Source organism: Canis lupus, chromosome 9 (genome assembly GCF_003254725.2).
Source record: "Canis lupus dingo isolate Sandy chromosome 9, ASM325472v2, whole genome shotgun sequence".
Taxonomy (NCBI): domain Eukaryota; kingdom Metazoa; phylum Chordata; class Mammalia; order Carnivora; family Canidae; genus Canis; species Canis lupus.
The window spans coordinates 12,381,093-12,397,152 of record NC_064251.1 but is presented as its reverse complement, the minus strand read 5'-3'; the positions used below and the strand labels follow the sequence as shown (position 1 = coordinate 12,397,152).

General features: G+C 36.9%; 1 protein-coding gene across 9 annotated transcripts in view; it reads left to right on the top strand.

Annotated features, from left to right (window-relative positions):
* The window catches only part of CEP112 (centrosomal protein 112), a 401,294-nt gene that overhangs the window by 75,133 nt on the left and 310,101 nt on the right, over positions 1-16,060 (top strand). For all 9 annotated transcript variants that reach the window (XR_007412846.1, XR_007412847.1, XM_049113963.1 and 6 more), the window contains 3 exons: positions 2,179-2,278; positions 5,514-5,632; positions 11,639-11,782. Coding sequence is in view for 7 of the 9 variants with exons in the window: in XM_049113963.1 (XP_048969920.1) it covers positions 2,179-2,278; positions 5,514-5,632; positions 11,639-11,782 (363 nt within the window). In the remaining 2 variants the exon portion in view is untranslated. The remainder of the gene's footprint in view (positions 1-2,178; positions 2,279-5,513; positions 5,633-11,638; positions 11,783-16,060) is intronic.

Below are 16,060 nucleotides of genomic sequence, written 5' to 3'. Positions count from 1 at the left end.
GTTCTTCCTCTGATGTTTGAAGGCTGGACTTACAGTCTGTAATTATTACCTTTTGTAAAAGCTGAAGTAAGACATCAGCTGTAAACACCAGTGTTTGTTTTAGTCTGATACTTTTTTGGGTTTCTGGAAATTAACATTTTCTTTTTAATTAGAAAAGGAACTTTTGTATTTAGTTCTGTTTGGTATAGACTGCATGTATCATGATGGTAGCACTGAATGTAGGCTTCTTTTTTCAGTAGTTCATTGGAATTTATGCCTTTTAATGTTTCAATTTGTTTTTTTAAAGAAAACTTATTTTTCTTAATGGGCACAGCACCAATAAGCAATTTATAGTTATCCTACTTGGAATTTGAATGAATGTTAGTCTATTTTAGTATTGTTTAAAAAGTTGTGTGATGTTTTTACATATTTAATACATGAAGATCAATCCAAATAGAAACTTGGCATTTACTGTTTCACAATGAAGCCTGATCCTGCCTCACAAAACTGAGTGACAGAGATGGTGGCAGAGACTTGAGGCCACACATCACATATCCACACTTTCTCAAAAGCTGAAAATATATTAATATTTAGTCAGGTGCCTATTTGGCTCCTTTTCTTTCAAAGCAACAAGAGGGAAACCACGGATTGAAAATTAGAAAGAGAAAAATATTGAATCCTTTTCCTTCTTCTTTCTTTCCCATTCACATTTTAAAGGCCAGTATTACTTTCTGCTCTTACTAGAATTTTACCTTAGCTTAAATTGGATAGATAAAAACAGCTCTATGTCACAAATATGTTAGAGATTTATAATGTAACTTTAATATAACATAATGTATATCCAAATGAAATAGAATCTAGTGATGTATAAGATAAACAAGTATAAAAATAAACTTGGAAAAATCATAGTAATAGAGTTTGAAATAGGCTCCTTGGTATGTCCGTTACAAAAATCTATTCTAAGAAAAACATTTAATAATAAAATTCTTTCCAGGAATTCCTCTTTAAAATAAATTCTGCGTGAAAAAAGAAAGCAATGCAGCTAGTTTGAAACGTCAGGTAAAATATAAATAAAATCCTTGACCTTATGCCAGATTTGGAAAGTATATTCATCGGTTTGTTGCTTGGATGGCATTTTCTAAGTGTCAGAAATTGGGGAGGAACAAAATTAGAGTTTTTTATCTTTTTGTGGACATTTTTTCTTTTTATGCTTGTTTATGAACATTAGGATCAAACTAGCTCCTTTTCTTATTTACCAATCATTCTTAGAGTTTGAACTAAAACTTTTACTGATAGTAAAAGCACTAAGAAAAAGTTAGATGTTTGTGAATAATGCCTCCTGCCATTTAACAAAAATTTTTAATTTATTTTTTTCTGCCATTTTTTTTTTTAAAGCTGAATTTGGGTGTATAGGAAATATACTCTAACCATAAGAAAAATGGATATTCATACTTCTGCCTCAATTTGGTTTTCTTTTTTCCCCTTTGTTAGCACATTTTTTGTCCTACTTGCTGGCTACTATGTTTTGGTTATTTCTCTATTTTTTTTGGGGGGGGGATACGTGTGTGTAGATATATTTAGAAGTATAAAATCATGATTTAATCTTATAAAATGATTCATTTAAAACTTCTGACATAGTACAATTAATGATGTAAAAAATTCATGCAATTTTTGGCTTGTTTTGAACTTATTTTTTGATTCATAATAGCAGAGCTAGATATAAAAGAAGCTTATTATAGCACATCTTCCCATGTATCTGGGATTCTTGTTATTATGCGTGAAAAAGAAAGGACACCAGAGGGAGGATCCAGGGGACCACTCATCTGAAGATGTTCTGTCCCAGTGCAGTGGGGAGGGGATTTTGCTGAGCCAACATGCCAATTTTCTGATGGTTTCTCTTTGCTACCTTATGACACTTTAATCTCGGAATTATATCTTAGAGACTCACCTAATTTATTATTTAGATTCTCAAGAATTGATACATTAGAATTGGAAGCTGATAACATATTTCTTTCAGTAATCAATTATTGTATTTGATATTTCCTCAATGCACTAAAATATAATTTTTACATCTTTTTTGGGAAACCATTAATGGGATTAGCTGAGATAGACTTGCAAAAAATATTGTGCTTGTTTTAAAAAGTTATGTGTCCTATGTATAAAAAATAGTTTACTAAAGCATTTTAAATTCATTTGCAGATTTTAGAAAGAAAGAATAATGAAATAGAAGAATTGAAAACTTTATACAAAAAGAAACAATATGAAATGGAGGAGACTATTAGAAAACTTGAAATGAAAGGTGATGTTTTATTACATTAGTTTTTAAAAAGCATTCGCATTTTATTTTATTGGCTATATAAAGTAAAATTTTATTTCTGACATGGGGATATTTCTGTGGATTTTCATATGTATGAGGAAAAACTGTGTGGGTGTGTATGAAGGCATGTGGTGTGATGTGTGTGTGATGTGTATGTGCAGGTGGTATGTGTATATGTGCGTATATGTATGGGGTGTGGGATATGTGTATATATGGATGTGTATGTGTGTGTATGGGGTACATGGGGTAGGTGTGTGTGGGTGTGTGTATGTGGTATGTGGTGTGTATGATAATGTGGTGTGTGTATATATGTATGTGGGATATGGAGTATGTGATTTGTGTATGTATATGTGTGTATGGTGTGTGTGTGCATATGGGGTACATGGGGTATGTGGGATATGGAGTATTTCATGTGTATGGTATGTGTGTATGTGAATGTGTAGGTATGTGGGATATGGAGTATGTAGTGTGTGTATATGTGCATATGTTGTGTGTGTGTATGTACGCACATGGTGTGTGGTGTGTGTGTGTGTGTGGTGGCGGTAGTGGTAGTTGGTTTGGTTAAGGAGTTGGATGAGTCTGTCACTCTTCCTCCCTCTTCTTAACGCTCTCTCTCCTTATTGGACTGGAACTGCCCTGGGTGGGTTATAGATTAGAGCTTACTGGCTTTCACAGGGAAGTCTAGGGAAATTACTCCTGTTGGTCTAATAAAATTCAATGCATTAATTATCTACTTTAAGCTTTGTGGTATATGCTGGCATTGTGATTGACAGAACAAACATTTAAAAAGTATTCCCCCTTTATACTTTCATTACGAAGGAAGAGAAAGCATGTAATCAAGTGTAAAATCGACTATGACTGTAGGTTACAAAATTGAAATGCAACAGTGGTCAGAGAGAGTGAATGTTGAAAATATGTTTTGGAGAAAGGAACTTTAAAAGTTTTGTCAGATTTGTTTAGTTTGAAGAGTTTCGAGTACAGGGATAGGTATATACTGTGTTGTCAGGTATGGGGAGGATGCTGCTGAACCGCTGGGCTCGAGTGGATATCCTATACCATTAGGAAGATTGAAAAGGACTAGACATGGGACTTGGCCTGACTTAACCATGACCTTGAGTTTCAGACTTTGAGGTTTCAAGTTTACCTGTAGATGTTGGGAAGTCAGAGAAGATTTTTGAGAGGTGAGCTTTAGGACCTCATGTTTTAGGAAAGTAGCCTGTTAACGGTGGGTGTGCCAAACAAGGTGAGGCTTGTTTCTAGTTTGTTATAATAAAAGCAACATGGAGGTGGGGTAGAGAGAGAAAGAAAAAGAGAGAGAATGCATTCTACTTATTAGAAACATGGGCTCTAATCCCAGTTCTGCTGTTTCAGTGTCTGCTATATGACATCAGGAAATTTCTGGGCCATGGCTTAACCATTATAAAATGGTGAGGTATAAAATCCCTTCCAACTCAAGGATGTTCTGCTTCCATGTTTCTGTGACTTTGCATGTGAGGTGATAAGGACCTAGAATGCCTAAATGATGGTGAGGGTGAGGAGGGTAGTGAGAGTGGAAGTGAAGAAGATATTTTGGAGGATTTGGTGAAGGTAAGGTATAGGCGATGGGAGAGGTTTCTGTTTAGGGTTTCCATATGGAACTTACTGGCTCTCTCCCAAACCACCAAGCCTGAATGTATCTGAGAGGATGGTAATGCCCTTGAAATATAGGGTGGCAATTACATATACAAGTAAATTAATAAAATATATATTTTTAGGTTTATTTCCAGCCTTAAACGTTGGTGGGAGTAATTAGAAATTTGTTCAGGTTCTTTCGCCAAATATCAGTGGCTACAAAAATATTTAAAATTTTTTTTCTAAGTTTTCGTTTCTTACTCTGATTCAAACCAGGCAATTTAAACATGCCTAAGGTTTAAAAATAATATTTCCTAAGACTTTTTGAATTGCAAACAGATCTTAGTTTTAATTTTGGAATTGTGAAGTAAAATGTTGTAGGTGCTAAAGACTATATGGTTAGCTTGGATCATTTGCCTGTTTCCCTCCTGTGTTACATAGTTGAGATACATGAGTGAAAGAAGTTTCTATGTAAATGTTTATGAAAATTTTGCAATCTTATAGTAAGTGAGGAACATGTTCAGTAAGCTAGGAAAATAGTACATTCAAGCAAACATACAACTGAATTTACTTTACCCTCCAGAATTTATTTTACATGAATATATTAAACAAATTTTCACTTAAATCAGCAGTAATTCAAAGCATTTTTAAAAAAGAAGATAGAAATCTAGATGATTTATAAGGAAAATGTTTTATACAATTTAAAGCCTATTTTGTTTCAGTAACATAAACCTTGGCAATGATTTTAATGTATCTAGGAGTGATGATATATTGAAATGATGGGTTTCTTCATCTGTATTCAGGATATATCTTTTTGAGTACTTGCCTGTATGGTAGTGTTTGTTATGCCTTGCAGATAAAAAGTTGAGATATCTTTCTCCTTGGGAGTTAGGCAAGTAAACCATTGTAACATATTAAAAGTGATAAGTGATTTATTGGAGAAATAGATGAGGTTCCCTGGGGATAAAGAGGAGTTTCTTCCTGTCTCTGCAAGGGAGAAATCTGGTTGGTGAATAGTTCATAAAGAAGATGATCCTTGAGTTGCAACTGAGGATAGGTAGGGGTTTTTTAACAAGGGAGGGATGGGCATTCCACATAATAAATGATCACAGTTAGGCAGTGAAAGAATGTGGCCTCAGGAAGCTGTAGATAGGTTGGTGTGTTTACAATACAAGGTTAAAAATACGGAGGTGGTGAGAGATATGGCCAGGAAGTAGTCACATCATGTAGAATTGTTTTCCATATTAGAGATTTTTGGCTTTTACCTTTTAGGTGAGGGAAGCTGTAGAAAGATTTCAAGTCTAGGAGTAACGGTTCTGGGGTTGTGCTATAGAAGGTCCTCTTCAGAGCAATGGAGGACCCACTGGGAGAGAATGATATGGAGGTCAGAACACTGTTAAAATCACCTACAGAGTGATAAATAATGGATTCAACCAAGGCTTTGGTAGTAGGAATGGAGGAAGGAAGGACTAAGAGATACTTTAGACAATTGAGAAGACTGGCAGAAAATGAAATTATCTGTTAACTGTTAAACCATATTTTTTGTCATCAGACTCTTATGAGGTAGCTAGAATTGGCTTAACTATGTTTCCATCATTTTTGACAGTTCAGACCCTTATACGTGACTGTCAAGTTATCAGAGAAACCAAAGAAAACCAGATTACGGAGCTAAAAAAGATGTGTGAACAGAGTACAGAATCTCTGAATAATGATTGGGAAAAAAAGGTAAGCGTCATAAAATAAAATAATGATGGAAAATACAAAGGTTTATGCCTCAAAGTAATATATTTAATTATAAAAATAATGAATGTTTACAGAACATACAGAAAAGCATGAAAAAAGAAAATTAAAATAACTTAAAATTTAAGACCAACTGTCTAGAAATAGCTGCTGCTCATGTTTTGGTATATTTTCTCTAGTCTAATGGCTTATAAAGTAGTTTTCACTTAGAAAATTTACTTTTGACTAATTCTTTAATTTCATTTTCTGAATTTTTTGTTATAGCATATGGATTTTAAGAAAAATTAGGGAAAAAGCAGTAAGATAATTTTTGGAAATTTTACCTTTTTAATTTTGGACTTAGGCCACTGGATCATTTCTTTTCTGAAATTTCAGATAACACAATGTTTATAGTATAAACTTATTTTTGATGTAAACAAAATCAGTAGTGGATGGGTTATTCTTGGAGAAGCATTTAATTTAATTAAGAAAAATATTTTCATATAGTTTAGTAGTGCCAAGAGAAATGTAATAAAAATACTTCTTATTTACGAATCTCACATAGTCATATAGTACTTTCACTTAGGAGCCCTTAGCCATTAGTTCAAATTACAATATGTGTTTAAAATAAATTAGGTATGTCACTTCTTTTGAGGTATTCTATCATAAAGATAACTCATATTGTTAACTCATATTTCTCTTAATTATGGTCTGAATTCAAAATATTTTACTGACAGTTACAAGTGTCGTTCCAAGCAGATACTGTTGGTCTGAAATATGTCCTGGTGATGGCAGCTTTAGGATGAGTCTGGGAAGTACACTGCAGATATATTAGGATGCATAGAGTGATCTCTTTTCTGATTTTATTTTGTCAATTTCTGTGTTTTTTTCCTCTTTCTCTTTTTTCGGTTTTATGTATTCTATAAATCTGGCATATTTTTGTGTTTGTTGCAGGTGCATTGTGTATATAGCAGGACCCCTTCCTTCTTTTGCCTGAATTCCCTAGTTCAGTTTAAATTGCCAAGTATTGGAAAAGTCTGCTGTGTTCAAGGATACATTTTATTTCTTCAGTTGGATTAACAAGTCTCTCTTACAGCTGCCTAATAATTAGTGGATATGAATGTTCTGCAAACGTGATTGAAAGTCTTTTTTTATGAAGTACAACTGCATGTAAATATGAGAGAAAATGTGGTGCAAGATAGGTACCAAAAATTAATAAGCAGATGATAGATGTGCTTTGTGATTTATGTAGTTATTTGTTAAAAAATTATTAAGCATCTACATGGACAGGTGGTATGAGTGTGCATACATGTGCATGTATATTTATACACATGGGTGTATGGTGTGTGTGCGTGTGCATGTGTGTATGCTTGTGCCCGTGTGTGCATGTACTCCATAATGTCCCTAATAGAAATCTCCATCCCACCTTTTTTATTCCAAGTCCGTTATACAACTACCTAGTTAAGATCTCTCCTTGACCTGAATCTCATCATTCTCTCCAAACCTCATTTTCTTCCTTTGTTGCTAAAATGATCTCCTCCTAGGGCTTTTCCCTGATTTCCTCTTCCCTGTGGCAATGCTATCTGCCCAGCTGCTTAGACTCTTCTTTTTGCCTTACCTATTACATCCAGTGACTTGCTAAATTCTACTTGTTTTGTTCACTCTACTTGTTTTGTTTTTCACCGCTGTTTCCTCTCTAGTTCCAGAGACGATCACCCTTTCCTATATTTGCTCTAACTGGACTCTCTGCACCTCTTTAGTCGATGCCCCGTAATAATACACCACACTGATGGTCTTTCTAACACATATCTGGTTTCCCTAACCACCATGTTTAAATCACTCCAGTGGTTTTCGCAGTGGGAAATTTATGTGGCTCTTCATAACTGAGACTGTCTCTTTCAAGCCTCACCTTCTGTCACTACACTTGTACTTTTGTACTAGTTTCATGGAACTTTCCCAGTTATCTGACTGTCATGTTCTTTCTAATGTGTGGGCCTTTAAAAACATTGAAACATTGAATTATGATTCACATACCATAAAATTCATCCTCTTAAAATGTGGGTACAGTTTAGTGGTTTATACTTACAAGGTTGTGTGACCATCATCACTATCTAATTTCTAGGACATTTCTGTCACCCTAGAAAGAAACCCATTGCCAGTCAATTTCTGTTTCCCCTTCCTCCAGCCTCTTGCAACCACTAATCTACTTTCTGTCTCTAGAGTTTTGCTTATAGAATCACATGCCATGTGGCATTTTGTGACTGACTTCTCTCACTTACCATGTTTTTTTTGAGTTTCATCATGTTGTGGTATGAATCAAGAGTTCAGTCAGCATTAAAGCTGAATAATCTGTTGAATGGATATACTGCATTTTGTTTATCCATTCATCAGTTGGTGGGCATTTGAATTGATTTCATTTTTTGGATATCATGAATAACGCTACTATGAAAATTTATGTACAAGTTTTTGTCTGAACATATGTTTTCATTTCTCTTGGCTATTGTTTGGGGAAAAACACTGCTTATGTTTTCCTTCACTCATATATTCATAATACTTCTGACTCCATATATGTGGGTTTTCTACACATCAGGCGATTTTCTTGGATACCAACTGGATGTCCTGTAATTCAACTAAATTTGATACTGTTTGCCTAGACTTAGTTGGTGTCAGATCCTACAAGATAAGGGCTAAATCCCACATGAGATGTCAATCAAAAGTCCCAGATTGTTGCCTGTACTTCTTACCAAACAGCTATATATAGTAGTAGCAGAAGCCCTTCTTGGATTCTGTGATTTGCTGGAATAGCTCACAGAACTTAGGGAAACATTACTTACATTCATTATTTTATTATAAAGGATGTAATAGTAGATACTGATAAATCACCAGATGAAAAGATACACAGGGCTAGGGGCAGAGAATTTCCATGCCCTGTCCTGGCACACCACTCTCACATGAGTACCTTCATGTGTTCACCAACCCAGAATCCCTCCAAATCCCAAACTTTTAGGATATTTAGGGAGGCCTTATTATGCAGGCATGAGCAACAGTAAATTTAATATTCAGCTACTCTTCCCTTCCTAGAGGGTGGGGAGTAGGGCTGAAAGTTACAAGCTTCTAATCTGGCTTGACCATCTAGATCACCAGCCCCCATCCCAGGAGCCCATCAAAAGTCACCTTATTAGAACCACACAGACTTCTTTCACCTAGGAAGTTCTACGGGATTTAGGATCTCTAAATCAGGAGCCAGGGTCAAAGACCAAATATTAGAACAAAAGATGCTCCTAGTACTCTTATTACTTAGGACATTACAAGGATTTTAGCTTTGTGCCATGAAGTGGGGGCACAGACCAATATATGTAATTTTCTGTCATTTCACAGGTATATACCTAGTAGTGGAATCTCTGAGTTACGTGGTAATTCTGTGCTTAACATTTCAAGGAACTGCCTGTTTTCCAAAGTGGCTACACCATTAACCTGTGGGCTTTTACAGTACTTCCCCCATCTATTTAGACAGATTGCTGTTTTCTCTGGGTCCCTTCTAGCATGAGGCAACTACATGGTCAAATGTACATATATAGGATGCTGGTGTCCATATGTAGGATGCGGGGAGGGCCTTCTGCATCCCCTGTACCCATTGCCAAACCCTGACTAAAAAAATGTATAGATCTCCTCATTATCAGTGCTCTGGTGGCATCCTGATGGCTTAATAAACCTTAGCAAGGTCTGTACTTCAGAGCATGACAAATATTTGCTGCTAAAACAGTATATCACTCAGGGGAATATTTGCCCTTTAAAGCCTCCCAACCAAGTTGCCTGGACTCCAATTCATTGGTAGGTTTGGGAAAGCTCTCAGTGATGTATTATGCCTTGTATGTGGTAGATACTAATAAAATTTCTGGATGAATACTGGAGTATTAGTCATCTCCAGTCAGATTATTAGACTACATACACCTGTTTGATCCTCAAAAGTATCAGCCAAATTAGAGCATACTTGTTTCTGCTGGTATCATGTTTACCCTTGCAGTCTTAACTATAAATTCCCTTGATGAAATAACTCTGACTTATAGACACACCTTCGGCTTCAGCAGGCACAGTCCCCGTGTAAATCAATTGTGGGATGCACCTGAGAATCCCAAAGGCACTAATGGATGACTAGATATAGTAGATTTGTAACTTTTGGTAGGCATATGTCCTAGGACCTCTGGGAGACCACAAACAAACCACTACAACATGATTAAAGCCACAAAATGCTAAGTGACCCTTTCGATCATGTCAGTCAACAGCACTGAAATTTAGGTGCAGTGGGCTTAGCTACATTCATGTGCCAGCTAAGAGACTGACCTTTGACTATCAGACATTATTACACCAATTTAAAACAGACTTTGGCAAAAAATATAAACACAACATATCAGGGATTTTGGGGACCACTCAAAAATAGCCCAAACTAAAAAAAAAAAAAAAAAAAAAGTCCAAACTGCATATGTTAAATTTGTGAAACCCAAGGGTCTTCTTTTGTGTGGCTGTTGCTGAGCCACTCTTCCTGTTCCCCTAGAAATGAGAAAAGTTCTTGAGGCTCTTCCCAGTAATGGGCTCAATTACTGACTGCATTCTGCCTCGAGTTCCTACCATCTCTCAGGGTTTTCCCTGTTCTTTCAGTATCTTCTCAGTCAAATCAGAATCTACATGCATGTGTCTCTCCTAGTCATGAATGGGTTAATCAAATCTTTTAAACTCTTCTTGACTTCGTGCCCCCACCCCTGCCCCAGTTGAGTGAGCCTGGGGTTAGGTGCTGGGTTGGAGGTGGAGTGGGGAGTGGAGGTGGGGGTAGGGGTGAGGAGGTTGGTGGTAGAGGATAGGAGTTAGGCTCAGAATTTCACTTTCATTAAGATAAGTGAGGGAATGCCCCCAGGCTGGGAACAGATTTTTAACGCCCTTTGAAAGCTAGCCACTGAACCATGTTTTCTTTACCTTAAATTGATATTTTGTTGTTTCATCCATTTAAATGATGGATACATTATCTTCATAAAGACCTATATACAAGACGACAGGTAGTATACAGTTCTACTTAGAGAACTCTTTTCCTATTTGATTTATAAATGACATCTTTAAATCTACTTTTGTATAGATTATGGAATGGGTAAAAATAGTTTCTTGTCAGGGGTTAGGGTGAAGGAAAAACATTTTTAACATTACTCTTATACAAAATTTTGTGCAAATGGGATGAAAATCTTGGCAGTGAGATAATATTCCTAGTCAATAACAATATTATAAGTATTTCTATTTCCTGATTTTCAGGCAAATACTAGTGTTGTTTAGCTGAGGCATTGTGTTATCTGTACGATTTATTTACTATTTCTACCTGAAGTAGATAATTCCCTTTAATATTTGTTTATTCATTAAAATTTTCAGCTCAGGGAAGTGAAGAAAAAAGTTGTTTCTTTTTTCTTTAAAGATTTATTTATTTTAGAGAGAGAGAGAGAGAGGAAGAATCTCAAGCAGACTCCCTGCTGATCATGGAGCCTGATGCAGGTCTCTATCTCTCAACCCCAACATCATGACCTGGGCCAAAGTCAGGAGTTGAATGCTTAACCGACTGAACCACCCAGGCACCATGAAAAAAACTGTTTTTTTTTTTTTTTTTAATTTTTTATTTATTTATGATAGTCACAGAGAGAGAGAGAGAGAGAGAGGCAGAGACACAGGCAGAGGGAGAAGCAGGCTCCATGCACCGGGAGCCCGACGTGGGATTCGATCCCGGGTCTCCAGGATCGCGCCCTGGGCCAAAGGCAGGCGCTAAACCGCTGCGCCACCCAGGGATCCCGAAAAAAACTGTTTATTAATCATGCTCTATATATCTTTACTTCAAATGTTTATTTATGAGTTTTATATCTTTTGTTGTTCAGGACCAAATAAATAGAGAAATATAAGAAAACATTTTTTTTCTGAATTGCAAAGTAGTCTCTTCTATCTTTAATAATAGTAAAAGAGTCACTTCTTGAATTCACTGTGTAGCTCCACAATGCTGTCGCAGAAATGGAAAAGGAAAAGTTTGATCTTCAAAAGCGGCACACGGAAAATATTCAAGAATTGCTCGAGGACACAAACGTGCGTCTGAATAAAATGGAGGGTGAATACATGGCACAGACACAGTCCACGGTGAGTCTTTTTTTTCCTTTTCTTGCCGTTTTAAGTAGCTATCCTATTAATCTCCATGACTCCATGCTTCCTCGATGTGTGCAGTGCATAAATAAATGTGTTATAGAATTAAAAAAAAACGTTTTATCTTCTGACTTGATACAAAATTATATGCGACAATGGACAGCTCTTGAAGTCTGCTGTGGGATTTTGCTCTGGATTGTTCAGTGCCACTTTTTTTTTTTTTTTTTTTTGCTTAACCCCCAGAGGCCTTGATAAATCTTTTTTCTTGTTTTTTCACTGACTTTTAGGCTAGAGATCCTTCCTTCCTGTCTCCCTTCCTCTCTCTTTCCTTCTTTCTCTCTCTTTCCTTCTTTCTTTCTTTCTTTCTTTCTTTCTTTCTTTCTTTCTTTCTTTCTTTCTTCCTTTCTTTTTATTTCCCTCTCTCTCTCCCTTTTTCTCCTTGTTTGTCTTTCTCTTTTCTTTTAATTTCATTTTGTTTTGTTTCATTTCAACTTGACCGAGGGACCAGACCCAGATATTGCATGGATAAACCCTAAAAATTCCCTTCCTGAAAAGATGGAGAAGGAAGTCACCAGAATTCACTGCAGAGTGACCAGTAGCTTTCTCTAAGGAAACATGAAGGATTCCCCTCAAGAAAGGAGAATTGGGGAAGCAGCAGGCTGCAGAGGGTAGGTCTGAGAGAGTGAGCATCTTCAGCCTTTGAGAAGGTTGGCTGACTTCCTAAAATATGTAAGCCTGAAACAGGTAGGCTCATGGGCACATGGTTGGGGCTCCTCATATGTGAGGCAAGTACACTTCATCAGTCTTGTTCCTAATATATGATATGACCTTGCAGAATGGTAGAGCCTCATGTACTAGGCTTGAACACAGTTCTCATTTTCCACTCATGGTTCACCCCAGCCAGCCTGGCTTGGCCATGTACTTCCTTGAATTTAAAGCTGTGGAATTTGAACAAGAGTCGGTTACTTAGGCTTATCTTGGAGATCCCTAGACCAGTTCTACAGACTATCTCACAGGGTTAAAGAAATGGGAAGCAGGATCCATAGTGATTTGGAATTTGGGCTTTAGGGTCTTGGGTTCAAATCCCAGTTTACTAGCTTGAGTGCCATGTAAGTTCTTCATTCACATGGTAATTTTCCTCATCTGTTGGATAGGATAACAGTAGTACAGCGTAATATATGTTGTTGGAAAATTTTTAAAAGATTTTATTTAGGGGATCCCTGGGTGGCTCAGCGGTTTGGCTCCTGCCTTTGTCCCAGGGTGTGATCCTGGAGTCCTGGGATTGAGTCCCGTGTTGGGCTCCTTGCATGGAGCATGCTTCTCCCTCTGCCTGTGTCTCTGCCTCTCTCTCTCTCTCTCTGTGTCTCATGAATGAATAAATAAAATCTTTAAAAAAATTATTTATTTATTTGAGAGAGAGATAGCACCAGAGAGAGACCATGTATGGACACAAACTGGGGGAGGGGCAGAGGGAGAGGGAGAAGCAGACTCCCCATTGAGCAAGAGGCCTGATGCAGGGCTCCATCTCAGGACCCCAGGATCATGACCTGAGCTGAAGGCATACCCAACTGAGCCACCCAGGCATCCCTATGGTTGGAAATTTTTAATAATTTAATACACATAAATTAAGTTACATAATAAGTGCTCAATAGCTAATTTAATATTATCTTTGAAAATGTAACATTTAAGAATGATAATCAAGAGAGACATATAAATGAGGACATGATGAATTCAAGAAGTTAACATTTGTTTGAAGATTGTGTTGGCCTCCATCCCCTCCCACAAAAATGATAGTAAAGGGATAAAGAAAAAGGTATAACTCAGAAGGGCAAATAGCATTTGGCAGTAATGAAATTTTTGGAGTTAGAAAGGCAGTGAGTAAACGGAAACTGATTTGTTCAAGAAAGCCGAATCCTAAACTAGCGCTGTAGAAATCTATAAGCAAACTGGGTGATACCAGGGCTTAGGACTCGTACGCACTGGTTGCCTCTGGAAGAGGAGGTGCAAGTGGTACTTCAACACATTGGATTCCTAGAAAGTTTGTTTCAGAAGCCACTATATGTTGATTTTGGGTGCTGGACACAAGAGGATTTATCATACTATTCTTTCTATTTTTATATATGTTTGAAATGTCCCATAATAAAACTTTTTTAATGATAAAATTAGCAACCAAAAACAAACATCTTTCTGCCACCTGCACCCCACCCCTCTTTATGAAGCATGGGATCTTAGCAGAAGACACAAGATTATTTTCTGAAGAGATTTCTTACCACAGCAGTTCTCAAAGTGTGCTGAGCACATCCTGATAAGTCCTTGAGACTCTTTAGAATCTTTTGAGTGGCCAGATTATAGATTGTAACTCTTTCCACCCCCCACTACCCACCCCAATAAAGGAAAAACAACAAAAACTTAGGTCACTTATAAGGGGAAAATATTAAGCTTCTTTCAGATTTTCTCACCTCAGTGTTTGGTGCCAAAAGACGATAGAATAACATGAAGAGAAAAACAGGACAAGAAGCATGGCCTAAAATGGTTTTTAAGTAGAGGATACGAGTAGTTTTGAACATCCAGCATATCTTTGATTTTTATAAATTTTAAATGTCACTCTGATGTCTCTAGATGTGAATTTTTTGGCATTATTGGAGCCCTTTAAATCTGTGTTCAGAGAAATTTATTTCTGTTATTCCTCCAAAAAGATCTGTCCTTCCTACCTCTTAGGTCTTTTCTTTGTTTTCTCTCTTTATATTTCCTTCCTATTCTCTGCTCCTACGATGGTTTCCTGTTCAGATCTTACTCTCACCAATTAATTCTTTAGTAGAATTCCTTCTGCTTTTTGTGTCCTTCTGCTTTTATTTAGCTATTATATATTTTTTCACATCCAGTATTTTCATTTGCTGGTGGCTTCCTCTTCTACCTCCTCCTCTTGTTTTCTTCTTTTTTCAAGCAGAATGCATATATTCACACATCACATATGTGGTAAAGGATAGACATCCAGAATATATAAGGAGCTCCCACAACTCAGCAACAACAGTTTCTGGGGCGCTTTACCCTGAAGCTCACCCCCTCCTCCCTATCAAAAGTATAATAAGCCCAACAGACATATATAGTCTATTACAAAAACATTCCAGGCATTATAGTGGATACTTGGAGCTGTAGTGGTGACCAAAAAGTCCTATCCACAGTGCTCACATTTTTGTGGAAGTGACAGCCAATAAAGAAATATAAATGTCCAGAGGTGTTAAGTGCTCTGATGAAAAAGAATTCAATGTAAGACACACTTTGTAAATGGGGGTGATTTTGTCCTCAAGAGGGTGAGATTGGTTGTTGGGATAAAAAACTTTAGATATTATAATGGTTTGTGAACCTCCATTGGACACAGTTTATAAATGGTAAGTCTGCGGTATTAAAATTTCATGGTAGGAAACAATTAAAAGAAAATATATCTAAAGAGTCTCCTTATTAAGGGGGCAAAATTAAAAGAAAAAAAATAGGCTGAGCTGCACTGGTGTAAGGGGATAGGATAGAAGAGGTGCTACCACAGGTAAGGCAGTCACGGAAAGTCTTTCTGAAGGTGGGGTGTTTACAGAGAGATCCAAGGAAGTATTGGAGGGAGCCATGTGATTATCTGGGAACAGCATTTCAGGCAAAAGGAACAGCCAGTGCAAAGATCCTAACACTGGGATGTGTTTGGCATGTTCTGATAACAGCAAGGGGGCAGTGTAGACCGAGCAGTGGGAGCAGAAGGGGGAGTGGCAGGAAAAGCAGATAGGGCACAAATCAGACAAAGCTGTATAGATGGTTCTGATTCTTCGTTTGTTGTGGTTGTTGTTTTGTTTTTGTTTTTTAAACAGCTTTACTGAGGTATAATTTATATATTACAAAATTATTTTAAAGTGTATACAATTCAGTGAATTTTTAATATATTTGTATTGAATTTCTAATGGGTTGAGCACAAGGAGGTGATTCCATCTGACTAATATTTTAAGCATGTCTCTCTGGCCCTGTGCAGAGAAGAAGTGTAAGGCCCAAGAATGGGAGCAGGGAGACCGATTAGGAAGCTAATTTTTATACTCTAGATAAGAAAGGGGCTGGCATGGACATAGGTATCAGCAGGCAAATGATGATGCTGTTCAGTGCAATGCTGGAGGTGGATCAGGTTTATTAGGGTAAAAAATAAAATCAAGAATTTATTTTCTGGATAACCAGTATAACGATGCATTCAAAGTCACGAACAAACACCAAACTTGTATCTGAAATACATTTTTGTCATCTCAG